The 27,597-nt window shown below is 44.8% G+C and overlaps 2 protein-coding genes across 6 annotated transcripts in view; one reads left to right on the top strand and one right to left on the bottom strand.

Annotated features, from left to right (window-relative positions):
- Positions 1-5,218, bottom strand: part of LOC110527185 (filamin A-interacting protein 1-like) — an 82,853-nt gene extending 77,635 nt beyond the window's left edge. For both annotated transcript variants that reach the window (XM_021608323.3, XM_021608322.3), the window contains exon 1: positions 4,854-5,218. The gene's annotated coding sequence lies outside the window, so the exon portion shown is untranslated. The remainder of the gene's footprint in view (positions 1-4,853) is intronic.
- The window catches only part of LOC110527187 (uncharacterized), a 61,311-nt gene extending 40,277 nt beyond the window's left edge, over positions 1-21,034 (top strand). Inside the window, exons 1-9 of one of the 4 annotated variants that reach the window (XM_036982522.2) lie at positions 12,027-12,104; positions 12,211-12,440; positions 12,949-13,069; positions 15,691-15,821; positions 16,224-16,322; positions 18,808-18,959; positions 19,978-20,041; positions 20,170-20,232; positions 20,363-21,034. In XM_036982522.2, the coding sequence (XP_036838417.2) occupies positions 12,231-12,440; positions 12,949-13,069; positions 15,691-15,821; positions 16,224-16,322; positions 18,808-18,959; positions 19,978-20,041; positions 20,170-20,232; positions 20,363-20,695 (1,173 nt within the window). In that variant the 5' untranslated portion in view covers positions 12,027-12,104; positions 12,211-12,230 and the 3' untranslated portion in view covers positions 20,696-21,034. Of the gene's footprint in view, positions 1-12,026; positions 12,441-12,551; positions 12,633-12,948; positions 13,070-15,690; positions 15,822-16,223; positions 16,323-18,807; positions 18,960-19,977; positions 20,042-20,169; positions 20,233-20,362 lie in introns of those variants that run through there. The other 3 variants (XM_021608325.3, XM_021608327.3, XM_090239959.1) reach the window with 3 other exon arrangements.
- The last annotated feature ends 6,563 nt before the right edge of the window (positions 21,035-27,597 follow it).

Here is a 27,597-nt window from a genome sequence, read left to right as displayed (position 1 = left end):
CCCCTCTCAACCCCGGCCCCTCTCTAGCCCCAGTCTCTCTGACCAGCCCCCCCCATGGCCTCCCTCAGACCACATGATGGACAAAGCACAATACCTGGTCCAGCACTAACACACTGGGTTCAGTGAGTCCAGGGCTTGGTGCTATTGGATTTGTTGAAGTACAGTACCAGTCAAAAGTTTGGACACACCTACTCCTTCAAGGAATTTTCTTTATTTTTTACTATTTTCTGCATTGTGGAATAGTGAAGACATCAAAATTATGAAATAACACACGGAATCATGTAGAAAATAGTACAAATTATGTAAAACCCTTGAATGAGTAGGTGTATCCAATTTTTTGACTGGTACTGTAGGTGTGGTTGTGGTTGTGCTGAGCTGGAACAAAAGCCTGCATGCACAGTATCAATGTCCACAGCAGTAGGAGGGGCAGCTTGTGGGGTATGTCGGTTTTAATGCAGTCAACACCTGTGTCAACTTTCTGAAGAAACTCCCTGTGTGGTTTCAGTTCATCTGCAATTGGGGCCAAAGAAGTGTTACTTCAGAATCCAACTACTGTCATGAGGAGACAGATGAAGTGTTGATGAAGCCTGGCAAACACCCCGGCCAGCCTCCCTTAAACCCTTAGTGAAGGGATTTGGCTGAGGGGAAGAAGGGAGGAGTCTACAGCCATGGTTGGTATTAGGGGCCATGGCCTCACAGCACGTTAATGAGACAGAATGATGGTGGCAGTAACGTGAAGATCTCACTGCCTGCAGACATGGCTTCATATCTGGCCTCACAGCAGCATCAGCTGTACCTGTTCATGTATTCATTTGATACCTGCACGGATGCACAAGCACACACAACACACACACACAAACACACACACACACACACACACACACACACACACACACACACACACACACACACACACACACACAGATCAGGTAAACAGATCACTAACCCAATTCCCCTCTAGTTCTAGACAGCAGGAGGTGTGACTAATACTTGTCAGTCTGATGTACTGATTACTGCCCCACTTCCCCCAAACTGTCAATCACACTGAAGGAACCAGACGGCAGAGCATGCCAGTGCCAAACCAAGGTAACAATCTCTACGGTAACCATGGGATCAACACTGCATCAGTACCCCATCCAATCCATTACTCTGCACAAATGGCCCAATGGAATTTATAAGCCCAAATCCCTGGGCTCTGCTGATTCAGCTGTTCCTTGATCCCTCTCTCCTCACCCCCTGTCTCCCTTGTTCATCCCACACATACTGTACACTCCTACTGGGACTTCACTTGTAACCTGGGCATACACCAGTGGAGGCTGGTGAGGGGAGGGCAGCTCATAGTAATGACGGTTTGATACTGTTCCATTACTATGAGCCTGATCTTTGATTTAAAGTTTTACCAGCCACTGTCATCCACACACCCTCAGACCCTCCCTAGGACCTAGCTGTCTCACCACATCCACACACCCTGAGACCCTCCCTAGGCCCTAGCTGTCTCACCACATCCACACACCCTCAGACCCTCCCTAGGCCCTAGCTGTCTCACCACATTCACACACCCTCAGACCCTCCCTAGGCCCTAGCTGTCTCACCACATTCACACACCCTCAAACCCTCACTAGGCCCTAGCTGTCTCACCACATCCACACACCCTCAGACCCTCCCTAGGCCCTAGCTGTCTCACCACATCCACAGACTGTCAGACCCTCCCTAGGCCCTAGCTGTCTCACCACATCCACACACTCTGACCCTCCCTATGCCCTAGCTGTCTCACCACATTCACACACCCTCAGACCCTCCCTAGGCCCTAGCTGTCTCACCACATTCACACACCCTCAAACCCTCACTAGGCCCTAGCTGTCTCACCACATCCACACACCCTCAAACCCTCCCTAGGCCCTAGCTGTCTCACCACATCCACACACCCTCAACCCTCCTTAGGACCTAGCTGTCTCACCACATCCACACACCCTCAAACCCTGCCTAGGCCCTAGCTGTCTCACCACATCCACACACCCTCAAACCCTCCCTAGGCCCTAGCTGTCTCACCACATCCACACACCCTCAAACCCTCCCTAGACCCTAGCTGTCTCACCACATCCACACACCCTCAACCCTCCTTAGGACCTAGCTGTCTCACCACATCCACACACCCTCAGACCCTCCCTAGGCCCTAGCTGTCTCACCACATCCACACACCCTCAAACCCTCCCTAGGCCCTAGCTGTCTCACCACATCCACACACACTCAAACCCTCCCTAGGCCCTAGCTGTCTCACCACATCCCCGGCTTACAGTCAGATTACAACGCCTGAGAAGGCAGGCACCACGGACAGGCCACGCCATGCCAGAAATACTTTAAGAAATGAGGAGATGGGAAACTCATTGGCCAATGAATAGAGGAAAGTACTATGCTGCCCCACCCAGCAGACTGTCAACCAATCATGTTCATGTTGTCATGCGGTTGCTAAGCTAATCGTCAAACAATCCCTTCTAAAAGTCTAATCAAAATTGAATCAAATCAAATTGCATTCGTCACATGCTTCGTAAACAACAGGTGTGGACTAACAGTGAAATGTTTACGGGCCCTTCCAAACAACGCAGAGAGAAAGAAAATAGAGAAATAATAAAAAAGTAAAAGATGTAATAATAAAAAGGTATGAGTCGAGAAACCTGCCTATTGTCCTCAAAAGTATGAAATGTCACGATTTCAAAGTTATATAATATTACAGAGAACAAGTTAATTATCTCACATCTCAGAAAATATTTGTAATGTTGTGCTTATTGTTTACGAAATTCATGCTAATGTTGGATTTTGGAGCTGGCGCCCAATTGACTCCCATTGACTCCTTGAAGGAGGGCACTCCTTGTGGGATTGTACCCAGAATGCACCGCGCGGCCCATTGACAACATACGGGCAACATACATAATGGTTGTTAATATGAATCCAATGACGTTTCCCATCTCCTCATTTCTTAAAGTATTTCAGGTCAGGCCTGGTTGTATGTGTTAGCCTGTCGCTTGGACTCACAAAACACTCTGTTGGGTCTTAGGCCTTTTAAAAGTTCATATGGAGCATTGCTGGGTGTCCTTCTGTCAGGACAAATATTTGCTTACAGCACAGATTATTGTTGGGTTTAGGTTTAGTGTGGTTTAGTGTTAGGCTTATCAGGGGCATGTCTAGAGAAGAGCATGGAGCTTCCTCAGGTTATAGATGAAGGAAGACAGACACAGACCATTCCTGTTTTATGCATGGATCGATGACCTCTAATGTTTAGACTCAACGCTGGAGGGATTGACATAATGTTCTGAACTACAGTTAGCAGGTTAGACGAGGGGAGAGGCAGTCACTGACTAACGCTATAGCTGTTTGTTTCCTGAATGCCTTGGTGACACTAAATGTTCAGACTTTAACACTAGAGGGATTGACATAATGTTCTGAACTACAGTTAGCAGGTTAGACGAGGGGAGAGGCAGTCACTGACTAACGCTATAGCTGTTTTTTTCCTGAATGCCTTGGTGACACTAAATGTTCAGACTTTAACACTAGAGGGATTGACATAATGTTCTGAACTACAGTTAGCAGGTTAGACGAGGGGAGAGGCAGTCACTGACTAACGCTATAGCTGTTTGTTTCCTGAATGCCTTGGTGACACTAAATGTTCAGACTTTAACACTAGAGGGATTGACATATAGATCTGAACTATAGAAAGTATGTCCACGAGGAGAAAGGTAGGCGTTGACGCTGAATGAGGGATCAACCTAAAAGGTCTGTAATGTCACCGAAGATGATGTGGTCCTTTTCATGTTACACAAACATCCAATGTGCTTTACCACTGTAGGGTTGCCATGCCAAACCCTGGATCCTCCTGGGAATTGATAACATAAATGTAAACAATGTTGAAGGAGTTCTAATGGTCTTTAGGTTAGGAACCCTGAACGACCGACTCCTCTTGGGTCACATATTGACCATACTGTACCCACTAAATAAGCTACCCTAAATGTGGGAATTATACGCTCTAGCTTGAGAAATGACGACCAAACACAGAGGGGCTTGCTTTGGGCGCCATGTTTGCACCAGTCTGATCCACAGCCAGAAGAATCTGGTCGCTGCTAAAATGTATTGATGACGGCCAGGCACCCGCCTCCCTCTCCCTGCTCTGGGGCGACACGTTCAAAACGGATCTGCTAGGTGAAGGCCTGATAACCCCACTCTTAGAAAAAAGGGTTCCAAAAGGGTTTTCCAGCTGTCCCCATTGGATTACCACTTTTGGTTCCAGGTAGAACCCTTTTGGGTTCCATGTAGAACCATCTGTGGAAAGGGTTCAAGATGGAACCCAAAAGCATTACACCTGGAACCAAAAGGGTTCTTCAAAGGGATATGCTATGGGGACAGCCAAAGAACCCTTTTGGTTCTAGACAGCACCTTTTTTTCAGTACAATATTCTATCCAGATACACAAACACAACATCAATACTCATGCAGATATGCACCCAAAACATCAGTAATGATGCAAAGATGTCAAATCAACAGAGTCAATAGGATTGATAGTGGATCTGTAAACCAACTCCCTCAGCTGACCTCACTGAGAATACAACAGTGAGCAGAGTGGTCTATGTGGTCACTACATGTTCCCTTCATGCAGTCTACCTGCCCTGTCTGATTAGCCACAACATCGTCACAGCAACACCCACTCAACACCAGCCTGTCTCCATACACTGCAGAATGCACATGATAAACTGAATGAAATACTGTAGACAAAGAGGGTTGTCATGGGTACAGAGAGAGAAGTCCATGTAGTTTGACCTCCCTCTCTGGGTTTAGCTGCAGCGTGTAGCTGACAACCAGTCTTACCTCAGAGAGCGGTGAGTCAAAGCTGTAGTCCAGACCGCTGCTTGCTGCTACTGCTGCAGTGTCACTGTGTTGCTCTGTAGCCCCCTGCCAGCAGAGAGGAAATGTTATCCAGTGTGTAGTGTTTTCACGTCTTCCTTCCCTGATCGAGCCCTTTTTCTCCTCTCCTGTGTCCTCAGCTTGCCTCTGTCTGTACAATCCAGTTCGAGCGATGGGGGAGGAGGAGGGGGGTGAATCACTCTCCCGCCGATATGACGGAGAGAGGGAGCGCGCCTGGGAGAGAGAGTGACAGAAAGAGGGGGAATGAGACGCTGTTGTGATAGAGGACTGGATAGAAGGACAGTGTGGTGCATTGGGGAGAAATGACTGGGGAGGGAGAGAAGGAGAGAGAGAGAGAGGGAGGGAAGGAGAGAGAGAGAGAGGGAGGGAGGGAAGGAGAGTGAGCGAGGGAGGGGGGTAAAGGGACAGATAGGACCTGGCATGCAGATATCTGCCTCGCTGCTAAATTTAACCTACCCCTAATGACACACACACACACACACACTTGGCCAGATGGTCCTGTCAGGGAACTGATCCCTAAGGAGTCTGGGACTGTCCCCGTGGAGATAGAGAGAGAGGAAGGAGAGGGGAAGGAGAGAGAGAAGAGAGAGAGAGGGGGGGGGGGGGGGTTAACTTGTTTCAAGTGCCCAGGGGCAGGTTAGTCAGTTTGGGATTCTATGGAATCTACCTTCATCAGGACAGCTTTGGAAAGCTGATCCATACATGTAGTCAGGAACTTAGTTTTACTGAGGACACTGATACCCACATCACCCACAGCTTAAACAATAGGTGACACAAGGTGACAGAGTAAAATGCATTGTAGGTTTTATTTTACTCAGGTGGTCTATTCTGGATGACAATTGAGTCCGGGTGACCATGTCACCTGCTCTGGTACCTTAGGACAAGGCATTTGATTTGCATGTGGGGAATCAAAATGGTGGTCTGATAGGAGCATAGCAGTATTCAAAACAATGTCAAGATTCTATGATCATTTGCCAGTCAACTCTGAAAATAATTGAAAACTGTATTTTTCAAAGAATCACAGAATTTCACAGCATGTTTTTCCCCTTTAAAACCCAGCGTTCTATTCCAGAAGTATACTGTTCTACGCTTGGACATTCACTGAGGCATGCTCTCCTGTGGGACTGTTTTCTGTCCGACCACGGCAACCACGGAACTACATCTCAGACTCCTTTCAATGTGTCCTTGGCTCCGTGCGGGTCTGTGTTTTCCATCAACTAGCAGTGCTGCGGTGGGTGTGTGGGTGGGAAGGCTTTACCTCTGGCCTTCTGCTGAGTAGCAGTGGTGTCAATGTTTCAGTGTCTGGAAGTGTGTCTGGACTGACACAAACTGCGTGTGTGGTGAGGTAAAGGCACATTCGAGGCTTCCATTGTGTCAGTCCCCAGCTGTCATCGGAACCTCTCCTTGACACATACACATACATCTTGCCAGAAACAGACTAAAAGGTGGGCCTCACAGTGCCTGCTAGGGGAGGTAGAAAATATCCCCTTATAGATTTAGATCTCAATGGGCTCCCATCAACTATGACCTTATCTACAATGTGCTGGGGGTTGTCATGGAGACGTGTCATGGAGACGCGGCGTGGCCTGTACTATCAGAGCCACCTGTTGTCCTACTCAGGAGAACAATAACGCAGGACAGCATGACAATACACACTCAGTCCCCACTGTAAAATAAACTGTTGGAATACAGGAAAATAGATTATATAGCCAGGCTAACTTTTTCCAGAGAGTTGAGAGGAGTCTCTTTATAGTGTGTGCAGTTCAAAAACACATTGAGTTGCCAACTACACACATCATTCATCAACTCACTATGAACTCTGAGGGATGTTCCTGTCTAGCCTGACTCCCAACTCTGTTTGTGCTGTCTTGTGCAACTTTGGCGTGACGTTGACATAGCGGTTGTCAAGACAGCACAAACAGATGAGGGACTCAGGCTAGTTCCTGTGCCCTCAGATATAACTAGTTCATCGTTGGCCTTGCGGCCAGTTACTGTGGCATGATGGATGTGATCTGCCTCTTGGGGAGGCTGTGCTGATTGCCTGCGCTGATGTATTTCATTGACAGCTATGTCAGCCATTTTGAGAGTGATGTACTATCATTATATCCCAGCTATGTTTATTCACAATACGTATCCTAGCAATTTAACATCCTCTCTAATTGACAATGTGAAGTAAGGAAGTTCATATAGTCATCAGTTACTTTCAGTCATCAGTAAGAAATAGTCAACTGGATAAAAATGGCTATTAAATATCTTTACTTCTATAAAAGGGAGCCGGATAGAATATTGACATTGAAGCATCTCAGACCTGGGACGATAAACTGAAAATTATCGACACCGGCCAAACTGACCACTTATTGTGGACATTTTGCTGGTATCATTCATTATGATAAATAACCCATAGGGCCGTACTTGTGTAGTTTGAAATTAAATAAGTTTGCTAATATGAGTGATTGTTGAGGCTTAACATAACCCTGCCCACACCTTGCAGGAGGGGGAAGGCTATTCCCATCACACCTTGCAGGAGGGGGAAGGCTATTCCCATCACACCTTGCAGGAGGGGGAAGGCTATTCCCATCACACCTTGCAGGAGGGGGAAGGCTATTCCCATCACACCTTGCAGGAGGGGGAAGGCTATTCCCATCACACCTTGCAGGAGGGGGAAGGCTATTCCCATCACACCTTGCAGGAGGGGGAAGGCTATTCCCGTCACACCTTGCAGGAGGGGGAAGGCTATTCCCGTCACACCTTGCAGGAGGGGGAAGGCTATTCCCGTCACACCTTGCAGGAGGGGGAAGGCTATTCCCATCACACCTTGCAGGAGGGGGAAGGCTATTCCCATCACACCTTGCAGGAGGGGGAAGGCTATTCCCATCACACCTTGCAGGAGGGGGAAGGCTATTCCCATCACACCTTGCAGGAGGGGGAAGGCTATTCCCATCACACCTTGCAGGAGGGGGAAGGCTATTCCCATCACACCTTGCAGGAGGGGGAAGGCTATTCCCATCACACCTTGCAGGAGGGGGAAGGCTATTCCCATCACACCTTGCAGGAGGGGGAAGGCTATTCCCATCACATCGCTGATCTGAGCCGTGATCCATCCCACTGAGTATATGTATATATAACACCTCCACCTGGAGAGGGAGGGAGGGAGAGAGGGAGAGAGAGGGAGGGAGAAGGGAGTGAGGGGCAGAGAGAGGGAGAGAGGGAGAGAGAGAGGGAGAGAGGGAGAGAGAGGGAGGGAGGAAGGAGTGAGGGGCAGAGAGAGAGGGAGAGAGAGGGAGGGAGGAAGGAGCGAGGGGGAGAGAGAGGGAGGAGGGAGCGAGGGGGAGAGAGAGCGGGAGAGAGAGGAAGGGAGGAGGGAGCGAGGGGGAGAGAGAGAGGGAGAGAGAGGAAGGGAGGAGGGAGCGAGGGGGAGAGAGAGAGGGAGAGAGAGAGAGAGAGGGAGAGAGAGAGAGGATTCCAGAAATAGACCCCAATACCAAAGACTGGTAACCTTAGAGGGGCCTGCTCCTCAAGTGTACCATGGGTCAGTCCGGATAGAGCATACTTATGATGAAAGCTGAAGGATGTATGGGTCATTCAACCCCACACAGGTCTAGACCACTGACCTATAGACTAGGGTACTCTGGGTAATGAGGCACAATATCTAGCTCCTATCCCCTATAGGCTAGATCTTTAAGGACTCATCCTCTCTCCATCTCTCCCATTTTGTTGTCCATCACTTAATGGTTGATGAGCTTCACAATGCTAGGCCTTTGACCTCCGCCAAAGTTAAGTGCTTTTCATTGTACCTGCCAGACATGACGTTGCCTAGTGCTCCATCCCAAAATGACTCAAACAGTACACACACACGCACACATACATACACGCAGACACACGCAGACACACGCAGACACATGCATACACACACAAACACACACATGCACACACAATAACAAATGGGCCATTATCGCTAATAAAAGGCTCTCTGGTGCAAAGATGCTTCCCAGAAAGACCCTTCACAGCTGCTCTCTCCAGCCAGTGTTAGCTTAATGCGAGACAGTTGAAGGAAACAGCTGGTGCAGTGGTAAAATAACCCTATGGAGACTATCTTTTTACCCTACTGTCTATTCCCAATGTGATGACTGTTTAATGCACTTTTTAGGACATCACTTTGACTGCCTGGGTCTCAGAAGCATTGCTGATAGAGGAATCAGCCCCTGTGTGCTATTGACAGAATGAGCTACAGATGCTTGGTGAGGAAAAAAATAAAAAACACATTGACAGTTTATTTGTTAAGCTATTGATCATCCTGCAAACGTGCAATACCATATGGAATTTCAACTTCCCAACTTGTGCTAAAATTTATATTTTGTTTCTTTGCCTGTATTAAACAACATTTCTGGTTCACAGAATAAAAAATAAAAAACTTATCGGTGTCTAGAGGAAGAACTAAGGGGCTTATTCCCAGGGGGAGAACTAAGGGGTTTATTCCCAGGGGGAGAACTAAGGGGCTTATTCCCAGATGGAGAACTAAGGGGTTTATTCCCAGGGGGAGAACTAAGGGGTTTGTTCCCAGAGGGAGAACTAAGGGGTTTGTTCCCAGGGGGAGAACTAAGGGGCTTATTCCCAGGGGGAGAACTAAGGGGTTTATTCCCAGGGGGAGAACTAAGGGGTTTGTTCCCAGGGGGAGAACTAAGGGGCTTGTTCCCAGGGGGAGAACTAAGGGGTTTGTTCCCAGGGGGAGAACTAAGGGGTTTGTTCACAGGTCTAGAACTAAGGGGCTTGTTCCCAGGGGAAGAACTACAGGGCTTGTTCCCACGGGAAGAACTAAGGGGCTTGCTCCCAGGGGAAGAGTAGATGGGTGTAAAGCCATGTGACTCTCCTTCTCCTCCCTTGGCCCTAACCTCCTGGGAAGCAAGTGTTGTAAAGCTCTCTTCCTCTCTCTCCCGCCTCTCGTCTCTCTCTCTCTTCCTCTCTCTCCCGCCTCTCTCTCTCTACTTAAAAGACGGTGTGTGTGTGTGTGTGTGTGTGTGTGTGTGTGTGTGAGCGCGTTCGGCCGCCAGCTGTGTTTCAGAACACATGAAAGGAGGCTGATTGGAGCTCAGCATCAAACGTCCATCAAGGAACCCTGACCCATCTCTCTACACACACACACACACACACACGCACGCACACACGCACGCACGCACGCATGAGTGTAATTTACACCCCCCATTCTCTTCCTCAGTGTGATGGACCCGGTCGGACAGTTTAAAAACAGAAGTATTTATGACTCAGCATTCACTCTCATCTTCCATTCCTGGAGCTCTCTAGAGCATGTGCCTCAGCCTAAGCCTGGCCGGACGGACGGCATGAAGAGCAGGTTTAAACTTAGCTGTCAGTTCTGCTTGGCTATACAGAACTTTCGGAAAGTATTCAGACCCCTTGACTTTGTCCACATTTTATTACGTTACAGCCTTATTTTAAAATGGATGAAATAAAAAACAATTGTCATCAATCTACACCAAATACCCCATAATGACAAAGTGAAAATAGGTTTTTAGAAATGTTAGCAAATGTAGAAAATATGTATTACTTATTTACATAGGTATTAAGACCCTTTGCTGTGAGACTTGAAATTAATCTCAGATGCATCCTGTTTCTATGGATCATCCTTGACCGTGCATGTCAGAGCATGTTTTGTCATTATGGGATATTGTGTGTAGATGGATGAGGGAAAAAAACAATTGAATCCATTTTAGAATAACACTGTAACGTAACAAAATGTAGAAAAAGTCAAGCAGTCTGAATACTTTCAGAATGCACTATATGTTCCCTTACGGCTTGTGTTTCGGTGGAATCACGCGGTGTGTGTGTTCTCAGATCAAAAACATGTATTTTTTTTTAGCTCATTAACATAGTATGAAATGCACTTTTTATTTAGAATTGTAATAAAAGGTCTCCTCATAGTGTTTGATAATGCTGCTTCAGGTCATAAGCAGATTGTGGCTGTCTGCTACTGATGGTGTCTGAGCACTAAGTCCAGGTACACATCACTGTCCCATTGTTGTGGCACAGGGCTCTGATGTGGACAAGGAGGAGAGGGCAGATCTGGCTTCAAAGGACAACTCCTGTAGAAACTGTTGACACTGCATTATGCTATTTTGATACCCGAGCAGACAAGGTGAAAAATATGTTGATGTTGTTGAGCAAGGCACTTACCTCTAATTTGCTCCAGGGGCGCAATACTACTATGGCTGACCCTGTAAAACAACACATATCACTGTCTGCACCGGTGTATGTGACAATAAAACATTATTTATTTGATTTCTTTCACTCCCTGAGCACTAGTTGATGACGTGGACGTGGAATAAGGCAGCCCCCCCACACCTCTATAATGACAATACTGATGATTCCTCAATGCAGGTGCAACCTCTTGTCTCCCTCTACTGGTCATACACTACTAGTACATGTTCTCATCTGCAGCTGGCCAATTTGATCTTTGCTGTTTTCCCCTCTGGATGTCTCCCTGCTCCGACCATTTTTAGAGGTGCCAAGAGCCTTGGCATTTACAGTCAGCTGTTTAGGGAGGATTTAGCCTCACTGGAAGGTAGAATTTCAAGCAATGCAGTTTACCATCCATTATATTTTATGCTTACTGTATTTATATTATACATGATGTATGTTGACTGTGTAAATTCCTCTGTCTGTATTCTGTCTGTATATTTGTCTATTGCTGGGCATGAGTAAATGTACTTGGTTTATAAGTACCTTCTGATTCTGAAATTATGGTGAAATGTACGTCAAGTGAAGCATCCAATACCCTGTTAGTCTCCTCTCACTGCTTTCTGACCTGCCCTATGGCCTCCCTGAGCTTTGAGGGTGAAAACAGAAATCACACACCTACTGTATCTCTGTCTGAGATATCATCTACTGTAGGAATGTTTTTCATGTACAGTAGGCTATAAAAAAATATATATATTTTTAAATCCTGCAACATAATTTAATATCTCAGTATTGTCAGATCAGACTTCCCGCCCTCACCTACTGTTAACCAATCATGTCAATGCAGAGCTATACGGAGCCCCCCCACATTGTTAGAAGATTGAAGAGGCGCACAGCGATGCCGTACAGAGCTCAATTCAGCCTCTGCCCCGCTATTGCGTCTCAGACCATATTTTCGGATCAAGCATAAATTGGCTCTTAGCCACGGCCTCGCGAGCGTTACAGGTGCGCGCCAACAGGTGATTTAGATTCGATTGTCACATAACGCCTCTAATCTTTTTATTTTTTATGAACGGTTTAGTCAAAATATGTTGCAATTTGTCTAGTTTAGGTTTCAACGCAACAAGAAAAATGGATCTCTCAAAGAATTCCGTTGCAAACAGGAGAAACAGAAATGCAACCAAAGGGAAAAAAGCTACTCACAAGTCAAATGTTTCACCGGCGATCAGTAGACTCATTCAAGACCCTTCAAATCATATTCCATTGGGACGACAACTTCAGAGGACGCCGCCAACGTCAGAGTTGAACTTAACTCGGCCTTTGAGCTTTAAAACACATGTGGTAGGCCGAATCTCGTTCACCACACTTCTGCCTAGGTGCACTGGGGTTTTACAGTGCCTTCAGAAAGTATTCACCCCTAGACTTTTCCTACATTTTGTTGTTACAGCCGCAATTTTGTCCGTGGCATATGTAGAACAATCCAGGAGTGGAAAGCTCACCCAGAAAGACTCACAGGTGTAATTGATGCAAAAGGTGATTCTAACGTATTGACTCTGGGTTTTAATACTTATCTAATCAAGATATATATTAGTGTTTTATTTGTTGTAAATTCTAGAATTTGTAAAAAATGTCTTTCACTTTGTCAGAGTATTTTGTGTCTGGTTGACAAAAAATGCCAATTAAATACATTTTAATCCAACTTTTTATCACAAACTGTAAAATCAAGGGGTGTGAATACTTTATGAATGCACTGTAGTTTGTATGCCAACTTGAGCCAATTATTGTGGAGGGTAGGCCTAGCTGACAACTAATACATTTCTATCTGTTACCATTTTGTCTTTACATCCAGATTGAAACCACCCCTGGGCAAGAGCCCTTGTCTCCCACGTTAAATATGACCATGGACCTTTACACAATCGAGCCTGCAGAAACTGAAACATGCCGACGGTCTCGCATCACTTCAAGCACACGTGGGTGTTTCCTATATTGTTCACAATCCTATAGCTGTATATTTGCACCAATATGTGGTTTGGTATGTTTGAGGTGACAAACATAAACACACACAGGGGTGTCAAAATCTGAGGGGCCACAAAGTAGGGTGGTCTGGAGGGGGCTAGGCCCCATCTGCATGTGAGAGAATTTAGCCTGAATTGCTTTTTCCTGGAATTTAGAGCCATAATCATTATGCTTAATTTTATGTGCAAAAATGTATATTTTTCTGCATATGTAACCATACCTCTTAAGCTGTCTATTCTCCTGACTTGTGGTTCTTTTTTTCCTAATATCTGGGTAGAAGATTGAAATGAATGTCTTATTCAGTTCATTTAGTAATTGCTTGCTTTCCTAAAGTCTACCAACCTTGCCAGCAGGCATGCCAAATATTTCTGTAGTTGTCACATGTGCCGAATACAACGCGTTTAGACTACAGTGAAATGCTGAGATGGTTAAACAAGCTAGCTACTCTAACTTGATTAGTAGCCTGAAATGGCTTTTTGGTAGCTAGTTATGAGGTTGGGAGATAGGTTCTCAATCTGGGCTAGCCAAAATCAACTTCATAAAATTGCTAGGTGGCTTAAAGTATTTCAAAGAAACGACAACTATATATACAGTTGTCTGAAGTTTACATACACTTATGTTGGAGTCATTGAAATTTGTTTTTCAACCACTCCACACATTTCTTGTTAACAAACTATAGTTTTGGCAAGTCGGTTAGGACATCTACTTTGTGCATGACACAAATAATTTCTCCAACAATTGTTTACAGACAGATTATTTCACTTCTTCACTGTATCACAATTCCAGTGGGTCAGATGTTTACATACGCTAAGTTGACTGTGCCTTTTAAAGAGCTTGGAAAATTCCAGAAAATGTTATGGCTTTAGAAGCTTCTGGTAGGCTAATTGACATAATTTGAGTTAAATGGAGGTGTACCTGTGGATGTATTTCAAGGCCTACCTTCAAACTCGGTGCCTCTTTGCTTGAAATCATGGGAAAATCAAAAGAAATCAGCCAAGACTTCAGAAAATTGTAGACCTCCAAGTTTGGTTCATCCTTGGGAGCAATTTCCAAATGCCTGAAGGTATCACATTCATCTGTACAAACAATAGTATGCAAGTGTTAACACCATGGGACCACGCAGCCTTCCTACTGCGAAAAGTGCAAATCAATCCCAGAACAACAGCAAAGGACCTAGTGAAGATGCTGGAGGAAACGGGTACAAAAGTATCTATATCCACAGTAAAACGAGTCCTATATAGACATAACCTGAAAGGCCGCTCAGCAAGGAAGATGCCACTGCTCCAAAAGCCAGACTATGGTTTGCAACAGCATATGGGGACAAAGATTGTGCTTTTGGAGAAATGTAATCTGGTCTGATGAAACAAAAATAGTACTGTTAGGCCATAACCACCATCGCTATGTTTGGAGGAAAAAGGGAGGCTTGCAAGCCGAAGAACACCATCCCAACCATGACGCACGGGAGTGGCAGCATCATGTTGTGGGGGTGCTTTGCTGCAGGGGGGACTGGTGCACTTCACAAAATAGATGGCTTCATGAGGAATGAAAATGATGTGGATATATTGAAGCAAAATCTCAAGACATCAGTCAGGTAGTTAAAGCTTGGTTGCAATTGGGTCTTCCAAATGGACAATGATCCCAAGCATACTTCCAAAGTTGTGGCAAAATGGCTGAAGGACAACAAAGTCAAGGTATTGGAGTGGCCATCACAAAGCCCTTACCTCAATCCTATAGAAGTGTGTGGGCAGAACTGAAAAATGTGTGTGCGAGCAAGGAGGCCTACAAACCTGACTCAGGGCGGCAGGGTAGCCTAGTGGTTAGAGCGTTGGACTAGTAACCGGAAAGTTGCGAGTTCAAACCCCCGAGCTGACAAGGTACAAATCTGTCGTTCTGCCCCTGAACAGGCAGTTAACCCACTGTTCCCAGGCCGTCATTGAAAATAAGAATTTGTTCTTAACTGACTTGCCTGGTTAAATAAAGGTAAAATAAAATAAAAATAAAAAAACCTGACCAGCTCTGTCAGGAGGAATGTGCTACAATTCTCCCAATTTATTGTGGAAGGCTACCCAAAATGTTTGACCCAAGTGAAACAATTTACAGGCAATACTACCAAATACTAATTGAGTGTATGTAAACTTCTGACCCACTGGGAAAGTGATGAAATAAATCAAAGCTGAAATAAATCATTCTACGATTATTCTGACATTTCACAATCTTAAAATAAAGTGGTGATCCTAACTGACCTAAAACAGGGAATTTTTACCTGGATTAAATGTCAGTAATTGTGAAAAACTGAGTTTACAAACAACTTAGTCAAATACATTTAAACTTCCGACTTCAACTATATATATTAATTAACAGGACCGATCTGAGGGGGCACGTGCCCCTGTGTCCTCTGAACACATTTCATTAAAGTTCCAATTCTTATCTATTTTAATGTAGTCCTATGTCACATGATCCTACTGTAGGTCTATAAATCTGAATGTTTAATGCTTTGGTTTATGATGGTGCAGAAGCTTGTAATGAAAAAAATATTCAGTATGATCCACCAAATGTTATCAATGTACATGTTCAGTCTGTTCAGGCAGTGTGCTGGAAGAGGACCCCTACTCATTGATAAGAGGCATGCAGGGCTATGAGGTTACCCCAGCAGACCTTGTATTCCTGAAGAGAGCCAGGCAGGAGAGGCAGATCAACGCCTTACAGGTGAAATCCATATATCTGATGGTGAAAACACCCACTTGATTATTTTAATGACTGATGCTCATGGTACCTCAAATTACGCAGCCATTTTGTGCTGCTTTGGTCAGACATTTAAAGCTATTGTCAATATTCCCTCAATCACCTGGGGTGTGTTCTTTATTCGCAGACATAGCAAAACTTTTTTGCAGCAAAATGTTTTGCCACAAATTTCAGGCAGGTTTTGTTCCGTTTGCGTTTTCTCCAGTTTGGTTCAGTTTGCAACTAAAAATGTTTTGCAATGAAAACGAGTGTTTCTGTTGGACAAATTCAGGTAGGTTTGATTCCTAGTGAATACACCCCATTAGGGTCTACTTGGTACAGTTGAATGAGGTTATGTTCAAGGCTGTCATTGTGTTTCCTATGTAGAGAGAGCTGGATGAGTTACTGAGGCAGCGGAGGAACCAGATGCTGGCCAGGGATCTGTCCTTGGCCTCCAGAGAGAAGATCCAAACTGACCTTGATGAGGTGAGGCCACATGTTACTGTACAGTACTGTAGCTACTAGGGATGTGACAAATGTACAATTGTTCTTAACTTTTAAACTCCTGTTATGTTTATACGCTAATAAAACTCAGATATGGTCCTTCGTATGATCCTGTGTGTGTGTGTATATGTATATATATATATATATTAGGGGGAGGCTTATATATACTGCTCAAAAAAATAAAGGGAACACTTAAACAACACAATGTAACTCCAAGTCAATCACACTTCTGTGAAATCAAACTGTCCACTTAGGAAGCAACACTGATTAACAATAAATTGCACATGCTGTTGTGCAAATGGAATAGACAACAGGTGGAAATTATAGGCAATTAGCAAGACACCCCCAATAAAGGAGTGGTTCTGCAGGTGGTGACCACAGACCACTTCTCAGTTCCTATGCTTCCTGGCTGATGTTTTGGTTACTTTTGAATGCTGGCGGTCCTTTCACTCTAGTGGTAGCATGAGACGGAGTCTACAACCCACACAAGTGGCTCAGGTAGTGCAGCTCATCAGGATGGCACATCAATACGCGCTGTGGCAAGAAGGTTTGCAGTGTCTGTCAGTGTAGTGTCCAGAGCATGGAGGCGCTACCAGGAGACAGGCCAGTACATCAGGAGACGTGGAGGAGGCCGTAGGAGGGCAACAACCCAGCTGCAGGACCGCTACCTCCGCCTTTGTACAAGGAGGAGCAGGAGGAACACTGCCAGAGCCCTGCAAAATGACCTCCAGCAGGCCACATGTGCATGTGTCTGCTCAAACGTCAGAAACAGACTCCATGAGGGTGGTATGAGGGCCCGACTTCCACAGGTGGGGGTTGTGCGTACAGCCCAACACCGTGCAGGACGTTTGGCAATTGCCTGAGAACACAAAGACTGGCAAATTCACCTCTGGCGCACTGTGCTCTTCACAGATGAAAGCAGGTTCACACTGAGCACATATGACAGACGTGACAGAGTCTGGAGACGCCGTGGAGCACGTTCTGCTGCCTGCAACATCCTCCAGCATGACCGGTTTGGCGGTGGGTCAGTCATGGTGTGGGGTGGCATTTCTTTGGGGGGCCGCACACCTACATGTGCTCGCCAGAGGTAGCCTTACTGCCATTAGGTACTGAGATGAGATCCTCAGGCCCCTTGTGAGACCATATGCTGGTGCGGTTGGCCCTGGGTTCCTCCTAATGCAAGACAATGCTAGACCTCATGTGGCTGAAGTGTGTCAGCAGTTCCTGCAAGAGGAAGGCATTGATGCTATGGACTGGCCCGCCTGTTCCCCAGACCTGAATCCAATTGAGCACATCTGGGACATCATGTCTCGCTCCATCCACCAACGCCACGTTGCACCACAGACTGTCCAGGAGTTGGCGGATGCTTTAGTCCAGGTCTGGGAGGAGATCCCTCAGGAGACCATCCGCCACCTCATCAGGAGCATGCCCAGGCGTTGTAGGGAGGTCATACAGGCACGTGGAGGCCACACACACTACTGAGCCTCATTTTGACTTCTTTTAAGGACATTACATCAAAGTTGGATCAGCCTGTAGTGTGGTTTTCCACTTTAATTTTGAGTGTGACTCCAAATCCAGACCTCCATGGGTTGATAAATTTGATTTTGTTTGAATGTGCTGACAAATTTGTTGTCAGCACATTCAACTATGTAAAGAAAAAAAGTATTTAATAAGAATATTTCATTCATTCAGATCTAGGATGTTATTTTAGTGTTCCCTTTATTTTTTTGAGAAGTGTGTATATTTGTGTGTGTGAGCCGTGTCTATTTTCTAGGCAGGACTGAGGTATACTGAACTGCATTGCCCCCTAGTGGTCATACCAATGTTTTTTTGAAAACATTAATAATATATATATATATATATTAATAAAAAACTCAGTCCTGCCTAGCTAATAGACGCAGCTCAATTTACTGCTGTCTCCCACCCACTCAGCAACAATGATAGTTAATGCCGTTTTAGGTTCTTTGCTGTGTCCCTCCATGTTTTCAGGACTTTGCTACTGTCGCTTCCCACTCTGCCATTTCTCCAACTGTTAAATATGATGACGTGCGGGGTGCTTTTATATCCGTGACTAATCATTTGAAAGATGCATATCCCCTCCAAATAACGTTACAGCATTGTTGCGTTAGGTATGTTTGTATTTTTCCCTTGATGATGATGATGATGATGATGGGGATCTGTTAGTTGTAGTTTTGTGATAACTACACTGACTGTTATTCAGTTAGGGATTTTCTCCTTTAAACGTTCACACCGCTACTAGATACTGTCCTATGCTGAATGTCATGTTGCCAACCTTTGAAGTTATGACCTTGAGTTAACACTGCCTCTTAAATGATAAGATATAGCACAGTAAAGTTATCTATATAAATGTTTATGTATTCATAATTTTCACATACTCATATTCGTAATGTTTGTGGATATGTCGACGCTTTCTCTGAAAATTGTTCTGTTGGACATCACATTTCAGATCCTGTCCTGTGAGCAGACTGTTCAAATGGGGCAAGTGTTCCTCTCGAGGAAGCTGAGCTCAACGGAGGTAGAGGCCCAGCAAGCTGTAGAGGAGGAACAAGCTGAGATCACTGTGCTAGAGGACAGAGTGGCCAGAGCCCTGGAGCTCAGGTAGCTAGCTATCTCACTTCATGTTACTGCAGTGGCCAGAGCCCTGGAGCTCAGGTAGCTAGCTATCTCACTTCATGTTACTGCAGTGGCCAGAGCCCTGGAGCTCAGGTAGCTAGCTATCTCACTTCATGTTACTGCAGTGGCCAGAGCCATGGAGCTCAGGTAGCTAGCTATCTCACTTCATGTTACTGCAGTGGCCAGAGCCCTGGAGCTCAGGTAGCTAGCTATCTCACTTCATGTTACTGCAGTGGCCAGAGCCCTGGAGCTCAGGTAGCTAGCTATCTCACTTCATGTTACTGCAGTGGCCAGAGCCATGGAGCTCAGGTAGCTAGCTATCTCACTTCATGTTACTGCAGTGGCCAGAGCCCTGGAGCTCAGGTAGCTAGCTATCTCACTTCATGTTACTGCAGTGGCCAGAGCCATGGAGCTCAGGTAGCTAGCTATCTCACTTCATGTTACTGCAGTGGCCAGAGCCCTGGAGCTCAGGTAGCTAGCTATCTCACTTCATGTTACTGCAGTGGCCAGAGCCATGGAGCTCAGGTAGCTAGCTATCTCACTTCATGTTACTGCAGTGGCCAGAGCCCTGGAGCTCAGGTAGCTAGCTATCTCACTTCATGTTACTGCAGTGGCCAGAGCCCTGGAGCTCAGGTAGCTAGCTATCTCACTTCATGTTACTGCAGTGGCCAGAGCCATGGAGCTCAGGTAGCTAGCTATCTCACTTCATGTTACTGCAGTGGCCAGAGCTATGGAGCTCAGGTAGCTAGCTATCTCACTTCATGTTACTGTAGTGGCCAGGATCATATTTATTAGGCACCAAATGGAAGAACATTTACTGGAAAAGGGGCAGGAAAACATGCAGGGACTTACAATAAGAAGCATTCGTTTTTGTTCTGATGCAAAACGTTTTGCTACAGTGTGCCTTAATGAATATGACCCATGGAAGACATGGCCAGTGTGCAGTTTGTTCATGTTTACAGAAACAGGAGTTCTGGCTTAATATTATTGTTTCTAATTTCAGAGAGAGAGGGGAGCAAAGACAACAGGAGATTGAGAATCGGAACAGAACCATCCTCACGAAAAAGGTGCTCTTTGTTCAACACTTGTCACCATGTAGTTTTAAGTTATACGATGAATTACCAACAGTACTGTACGGTAATGGGCCAGTTCTTTCTGGACATGTATAACTGTTGAACACTGCTTCATCTCTAAGGCAAACATCAAGCATCTGATGAAGGAACTATCAGAGCTCAAATCCCAGCTGGCTGGGGGAGAGGTAAGTCTGTGTAATAAGCTCCGTGACTGACCTTGTGGTGTCTGGGGTGTTGGGAATTTTCAGTCACATTGAAAAATATTTGTACTTCCTCAAAAGAGATTCCATGAGCCAGTTCCTTGTAACTTCACAGGAGTCTTTGCTAGCTATTCAAGGCAAGATGGACACTTTGAAAGACACAGAAAAAGAGGAAGACACAGGTCCCCAGGAGGCATTGCAAGTCGCCCCAAGCCAAGCAAAAGCTCCCAAGAAGGCACCCAAGACAAAAAGGAATGGTGGAGAAACAATTACCCAACAGGCTTCTCATGTCCGAATTAAAGCTGAAAATACACCTACCATAGTTGGAGAGCCACATATGGCCAGTGGTCTCAGACGATCTACGAGAATAGCTACCAAGAAGAGCTGCGTTGAGAATAAGCCTGTTTTAAGGAAAACTCGCCCTGTCAAAGCAAGCATTTCACTTTGAGAATTTTTTTTCTCCACTTTTCCTGAAACTTTTGAGTTTTAAGGAGTTGTTTTCCACTGCTTGTTTGGTACTGTGGTTAGGTTTCCATCCAGTTGACAACAGATTTTAATGCAGATATTCAAGTCACAGAAACATTATATGCATTTTTCCCACCAGACGTGCTTTCGTCAAACTGACTTTGTAGCGGATAAAATGTTGTGTGTGACAGTACACACTTTTGTACTTAAGTTTTCATGTACAGAATAAAATAAAACAGACGTTTTAATGTGTTTCCATAGCATTTTCAATTCTATGGATGATTTTGTCACACAAACTGCAATAAATAGCATACTTGCCCAACCTGGTTTTTAGCCCATTCTCTATAGACTACTGTGTGCTGCTAAAGTGGAAAGGGTAGGTTATACACTGAGTGTACAAAACATTAAGAAGCTCTTCCCATGACAAGACTGACCAGGTGAAACCTATGATTCCTTATTGATGTCTCTTGTTAAATCCACTTCAATCAGTGTAGATGAAGGGGAGGAGACCGGTTAAAGAAGGATTTTTAAGCCTTGAGACATGAATTGTATATATGGGACATTAAAGAGAGGAATGGACAAGACAAATGAACAGGGTACGGTAGTAAGGGGCCAGGCGCACCGGTTTGTGTCAAGAACTGCAACGCTGCTAGGTTTTTCCATGCTCAACAGTTTCGCATGTGTATCAAGAATGGTCCACCAGCCAATTTGACACAACTGTGGGAAGCATTGGAGTCAACATGGGCCGGCATCCCTGTGGAATGCTTTCAACACCTTGTAGAGTCCATGCCCCGACGAATTGAGGTTGTTCTGAGGGCAAAAGTTGGTGCAACTCAATATTAGAAAATTGTTCTTAATGTTTGGTATACTCAGTGTACAATGAGATATGGATGAAGGCAGCCAATCACTGTTCATGTCACCTGCATCATTCAAATGATGGCCTAACCTCAATATTTTTGCATGAAGCTTAACACTGGCGTGCATTTAAACAAGTTATTGAATCAACAACAAAGCAGCCACCCCGCCTGCATTTTGGTGAAAAACTGAGGGAAGGGTCTGGAGAAATGTCACCACTCAAATTCATAGACTGAGCTATGGATGCCAGCAGTGGCCATCCATGATATCAACATTATAGTTTAAACCATGTTTTGAAGCTGTAGTGTTGTTTTTTTGACTGATACTTTGAGTAAAACAAGCTCATATTTGGGGTTCTGATGGGGTATGACAGAGCATTAGTAAATGTTATTCTTCAAGATGTAATGGGTACTCAGTATATCATTAATTTAGAAGTCCAAAAATGGATGTAGCAACAAAAAAATCAAGATTCTCAGTTGGTTTGGCTCAGTGTACAGATTGATCTACTTGTACCTTTGATCAGATTGTCGTGGAAATTTCCTCTATTTACCAAATCATGGGAGCAAACCACACACAAGTCAGAGTTAGTTATCAAAGTCCATCTTTAATTATATGAGCTCTATCACAACCCTGTGACTCTCAGATTGATTCAGTGTCTCCCAGTGAATCCTCTGAGAGCCCCTTCCACATTGTGAATGAGGTCCTTTATAGTAAAGACACACACACAGGATAAGACAGCATAGACATTATTCATCGTTCAGCTTTGTCTCCTTTCCCAAACCCCAGAACCATAAACCAATCCTCCAAATCAACAGGCATATATCAAATTGTCATTTAGATACAACCCACTCTAAATACAAACTCCTGGACAAACTCACGGAGAGGAGGGTGAGGCTATAGGTTAAGATAGAAACAACATAAGAGGGAGCATATAATGATTCCAGACACTGCAACCTTCCTTTCCCCACTATGGGAAAGGTAGAGAGTGAAAGATATGTTTACACATGATGACACTTTGACCTCTCCCCTCTCAGCGGCCCAGGCAACTTAGTTTTGACATAGAACAGATAACTGCAACCTCACCACAGAATTACACAAAAATACCATTCTGATGAGAATTAACTTAAACATATTTGATGAATATAAAACATCTTACATATGTTACCAACAAATTCTGAATCTTCCCTAACAAGATATATTGCTGAATAGACATACTGTTATTACTGGAATAAAATCTTCTAGAAATGGATTTCTCTTACACCAGTGTTTTCAGATATAGAATAATAGAGCCCTCTTGTGGACACTTTGGAATCTGACAATGCAGGATCTGTTAGTGTAATTGGTGTGTATAGTTGTGAACTCTAGAATTTCTACAGTGCAGGCCAGGGATATTTCTGCTGATGCATGTCTTTCTGTGAGCCAAGTTGGCGACAGTCTAGTCAAGCCCTGGACGAGTTTTAATATGAAGGAAACTGATGTTCTGCTACATAACCTGAGTCATAACCTTGGCCTATTGGCGAGACCAGTGTTCAGATTATCCTCAGTGACCCTGTAGCTAATGTGCATCTTATATACATTTTCTCATTTTGACGTCACTCTTAAGAAGCTTGAGAACACACAGATGCTCTCACTCACTCTCACTCATCTGGTGTACAGCAGCTCGGCCCAGTGGAGAGGGAACAGTAGGAAATGGGTGGTGAACAGCAGAATTACCCAGAACTCACAGTTATTCTTGGCTACCAGACAAGGGAGCTGAAACGAGGAACATGAGGGCTGCCATATTGTTAACATATCACAATCAACCCTTCTGTGTCTTTTAGAAGAGAGTGGAGGAACCCGTCCCAAATTTCTGTCCACTTTATTTCAGTTGGAGCAGAGAGAATTGGCACATTTCTTTAGACATGTAGATTTCGAAATTGTTGAAATGCTGTCGACGTTTCCCAGACTTGCCCTGACAGTTTCATGCCACACTGCAATATTCCAGTCAATCATCTGAAAGAACAATTTTCTTATTCTTTATCCGGCGTGAAGATTCACCGTCTTTCTCACTCCTCTGCTATCTGTGTTGTGCCACATTGACATGCGTTTTCATTAAACTGCACAGTGAGTCATTTACTCAGTGAGATTAAATAGAATTTAAATGATAATTTTGTGTAAGCATGCATTTTTCCCATGCAGAATTGTTCTGTAGTGCAGATTTGATTGAATTCAGCCCTGGGTTCCCTCAGTACATACAGTATCTGTTGAAGTTGGTCAGGCGCCTCCACGGACTGATGTGGTGTATTTCTAGTACTGTAGATCACCTAGTCCTTTCTGTTTGGCTCTACTGTTGCAGTGTGAAAGGAGACCGATTACCGGTATGTGGCCTTGTATTCAAAGTAGTGCTGGCTGTACAGTTTGCTCTGGGTGGATTGACTTGTAGTTCCCTCTTCAGAAGAACTTGACGGGGTGAACACAGATGCCCTATTCATCATCCAGCAGGCCTGTTCTCTGCAGTCCCTAGTCTAGACAAGAACCAACATGCCACCCTCTGTCTTTGTGCTCTGTGCCAGCAGATCAATGTCAAATCAAATCAAATCATCAAATCACATTTTATTTGTCACATACACATGGTTAGCAGATGTTAATGCGAGTGTAGCGAAATGCTTGTGCTTCTAGTTCCGACAATGCAGTAATAACAAGTAATCTAACTAACAATTCCAAAACTACTGTCTTATACACAGTGTAAGGGGATAAAGAATATGTACATAAGGATATATGAATGAGTGATGGTACAGAGCAGCATAGGCAGGTTACAGTAGATGGTATCGAGTACAGTATATACATGAGGTGAGTATGTAAACAAAGTGGCATAGTTAAAGTGGCTAGTGATACATGTATTACATAAGGATGCAGTCGATGATATAGAGTACAGTATATACGTATGCATATGAGATGAATAATGTAGGGTAAGTAACATTATATAAGGTAGCATTGTTTAAAGTTGCTAGTGATATATTTACGAGAGGGACAGGTTGCAGCTTTGACAGGAACCAGGCTTATATCTTTACTGTTTGGTCGTCGTCCTGGCGAGTGACGCAAACGAGTCCCTGCTGCTAGCATACTTATTTCTGCTACAGTACCTTTTTGTTTATTTCTAAATCTGAATCTGTTGCAGATGACATCATGGTAATGGTGGATGGTTGTTTGCAACCGGTGGTCACATCTGTCAATCAGGCCAGATTTAATCAAGGACTGCTGTGTATAAACATAGTAGGCTGATACAGGCAGTCAGGCAAACTTTTGCTCGTTACTCTCCCAACCATATCCATTCCTCCCCCTTACACTGTAATGCTAATTAGCATAGTCATTTGACACACTGTTGCACAGTGTCTGCTGAAGTGGTATTGTTCAGGGGTGACAGTGCAATGTGCGATCTGACTCTGCAGGGTTCAATCAGCGTCTCTCAAACTCTGCCTGTTAGTTTAACTTTCCTCCTCTGGCTCCAGACCCCCAGTGTTTCATATGACATCTTTACTAGACAGCTGCGCTGCCCAGTCGGCTTGTCCTGAAGTCGTCTGTCTCAACGAGCCTTTTGTAGAGGCCAGGGTAAGTGATCTATTACCCTCGGTCTGTGAGCCCTGAGCTGAGCTAACTCAACTCTCTGACCTTTTGGAAGGGATTGGTGGATCTATGTCCATGAATCCACTCCCCTGTTCTCTGTCTATGCCCAGATGAAGGACCATGGGACCAGGCCTCTCTGACCAGATGATTGCTCTGATGAAGGACCATGGGACCAGGCCTCTGACCAGATGATTGCCCAGATGAAGGACCATGGGACCAGGCCTCTCTGACCAGATGATTGCCCAGATGAAGGGCCATGGGACCAGGCCTCTCTGACCAGATGATTGCCCAGATGAAGGACCATGGGACCAGGCCTCTCTGACCAGATGATTGCCCAGATGAAGGACCATGGGACCAGGCCTCTCTGACCAGATGATTACCCAGATGAAGGACCATGGGACCAGGCCTCTGACCAGATGATTGCTCTGATGAAGGACCATGGGACCAGGCCTCTCTGACCAGATGATTGCTCTGATGAAGGACCATGGGACCAGGCCTCTCTGACCAGATGATTGCCCAGATGAAGGACCATGGGACCAGGCCTCTCTGACCAGATGATTGCCCAGATGAAGGACCATGGGACCAGGCCTCTCTGACCAGATGATTGCCCAGATGAAGGACCATGGGACCAGGCCTCTCTGACCAGATGATTGCCCAGATGAAGGACCATGGGACCAGGCCTCTCTGACCAGATGATTGCCCAGATGAAGGACCATGGGACCAGGCCTCTCTGACCAGATGATTGCTCTGTAAAGAGTCAAGGTTATAAAAAGATGATTGTGAAACTGCAGGACAGCAAGCGCATGAGTCCATGGTCTGAATATGCAGGGGTATATGTACTGTAGTCTGTTTGGATCAGAAACTCTATCTCCAGGCACTCACTAGCTTGTTTTGGGCTGTTCAGCTAGGTTCTGCTGCGGCACATTTCATTAACCTGAGGTAGTCCGTGCCTGATTCCACATATTCAAACCCTTTGGTACAAGGAGACGCTAATCTGGAGTGAAATGAATGCTGCTGTTCAAAACAGTTTAATACTTCCCTGAAATGTTTCGTATGGCTTTTTTATTTTTTATTTAAGTACTTTGAAATATTTTGACCAATATTTGCTAATGCAGGGCCAGCCATTGTTCGGAAGCTTTCTGGGTATGAGTGCTTCACCTCAAATATGTCAAGTCAAAGAACCAGATCGTGTTTATACACCGAGTCCAAGCAGACAGGGGAGATCCCAGGCCAAGAAGCTGTGGGCAGAGAATTATCCCCAAATTGCTCATGTCTTTCTCTCTGCGGTCGGTGGAAACTTTCTCTGGGTTTAAACACTTTTAAATGACCACTTTACCTGTTGTTTCTGCCACAGGAAAACAGAACACCTCTGTCTCCAACCGTGCAGTACTTTATTCTGCGTCTCTTTTTGGATGTGTTTTCAGTGAAATTATATCGATACTAAAAGAGAAATATACGTCTAGAAACAAACCGCATCCATATTGATATCTGTTTTTCTAAAATCTATTTTGTCTGCCCGTCGCCCTCTACACTTCATGTGGACTCTGTAATCTCTGGTTCTACCACAAGGAGGCGGTGTGGGACATGTCTGACATCTGTGTAAACCATGGGCCTATCATAGAGGTTAGTCAGGACAACCCAGAATGCGACGGAATGGAAGACACACACAGACACAGTCATCTAATTTCCATCGCTTAGCACTCTGCCAAAGTCATCTGTCGTCTCTAGTAATGTTGTTCTGTTTAGTTTGGACAGTCCCTTACTGCCAAGTAAAACCCTATAATCGTATATTACAGACAGAATGAGCCCGGCTAACAGTATGTGAATCAGTGGCACATGTAACAGTAGTCGTGCCAAGTCTAACTGGGCAGCAGGAGCCGGTGCACTGTGAACACATCCAACCTCTCTGTGGGACCAGAGTGTGAAACCAGCCACTCAAGTCCCCGGCCAACACCGATAAACCACCGATAAACCATCAGTGTTTCGCTCTAGACAATTCTCCCTTTTGTTGTTCCACAGCATTAAACAGTAATAATGACTATAGTTTATATACTAGATTGATTTATCAAGGATGGTGGCCAAATTGGACATCTATATATTGCTATATTAAATGTTCACTCGCAATAGGCCGAGATATTAAGACCTCTTCACTTGTCTTTGTGCTGGTGCAAGTAGGCCTATGGACCGACCAAGAAGTAAACATCTGTTTTTCATCAAAGTTTTTCTTTTTTACATCAATTTGGTATCTTTTTCAATTATAAAGTAATTTGTATTTTGATTATAGAATGTTGAATGATTTGCAGGAAATGCTCAATATTGTTTCAATTTACAGCTGAATGTGATATATGCATTAATGTAATTCACATTATCATTAAGAATAAAGGACTGTTCAATCAGATTAGACAAATCATTCACATAATCAATCAA

Source organism: Oncorhynchus mykiss, chromosome 7, assembly GCF_057628025.1.
Source record: "Oncorhynchus mykiss isolate SJ-2025 chromosome 7, ASM5762802v1, whole genome shotgun sequence".
In the NCBI taxonomy this organism is placed as follows: Eukaryota; Metazoa; Chordata; class Actinopteri; order Salmoniformes; family Salmonidae; genus Oncorhynchus; species Oncorhynchus mykiss.
Note: the sequence above shows the minus strand (reverse complement) of the source record. Positions and strands in the feature narration are given on the sequence as shown.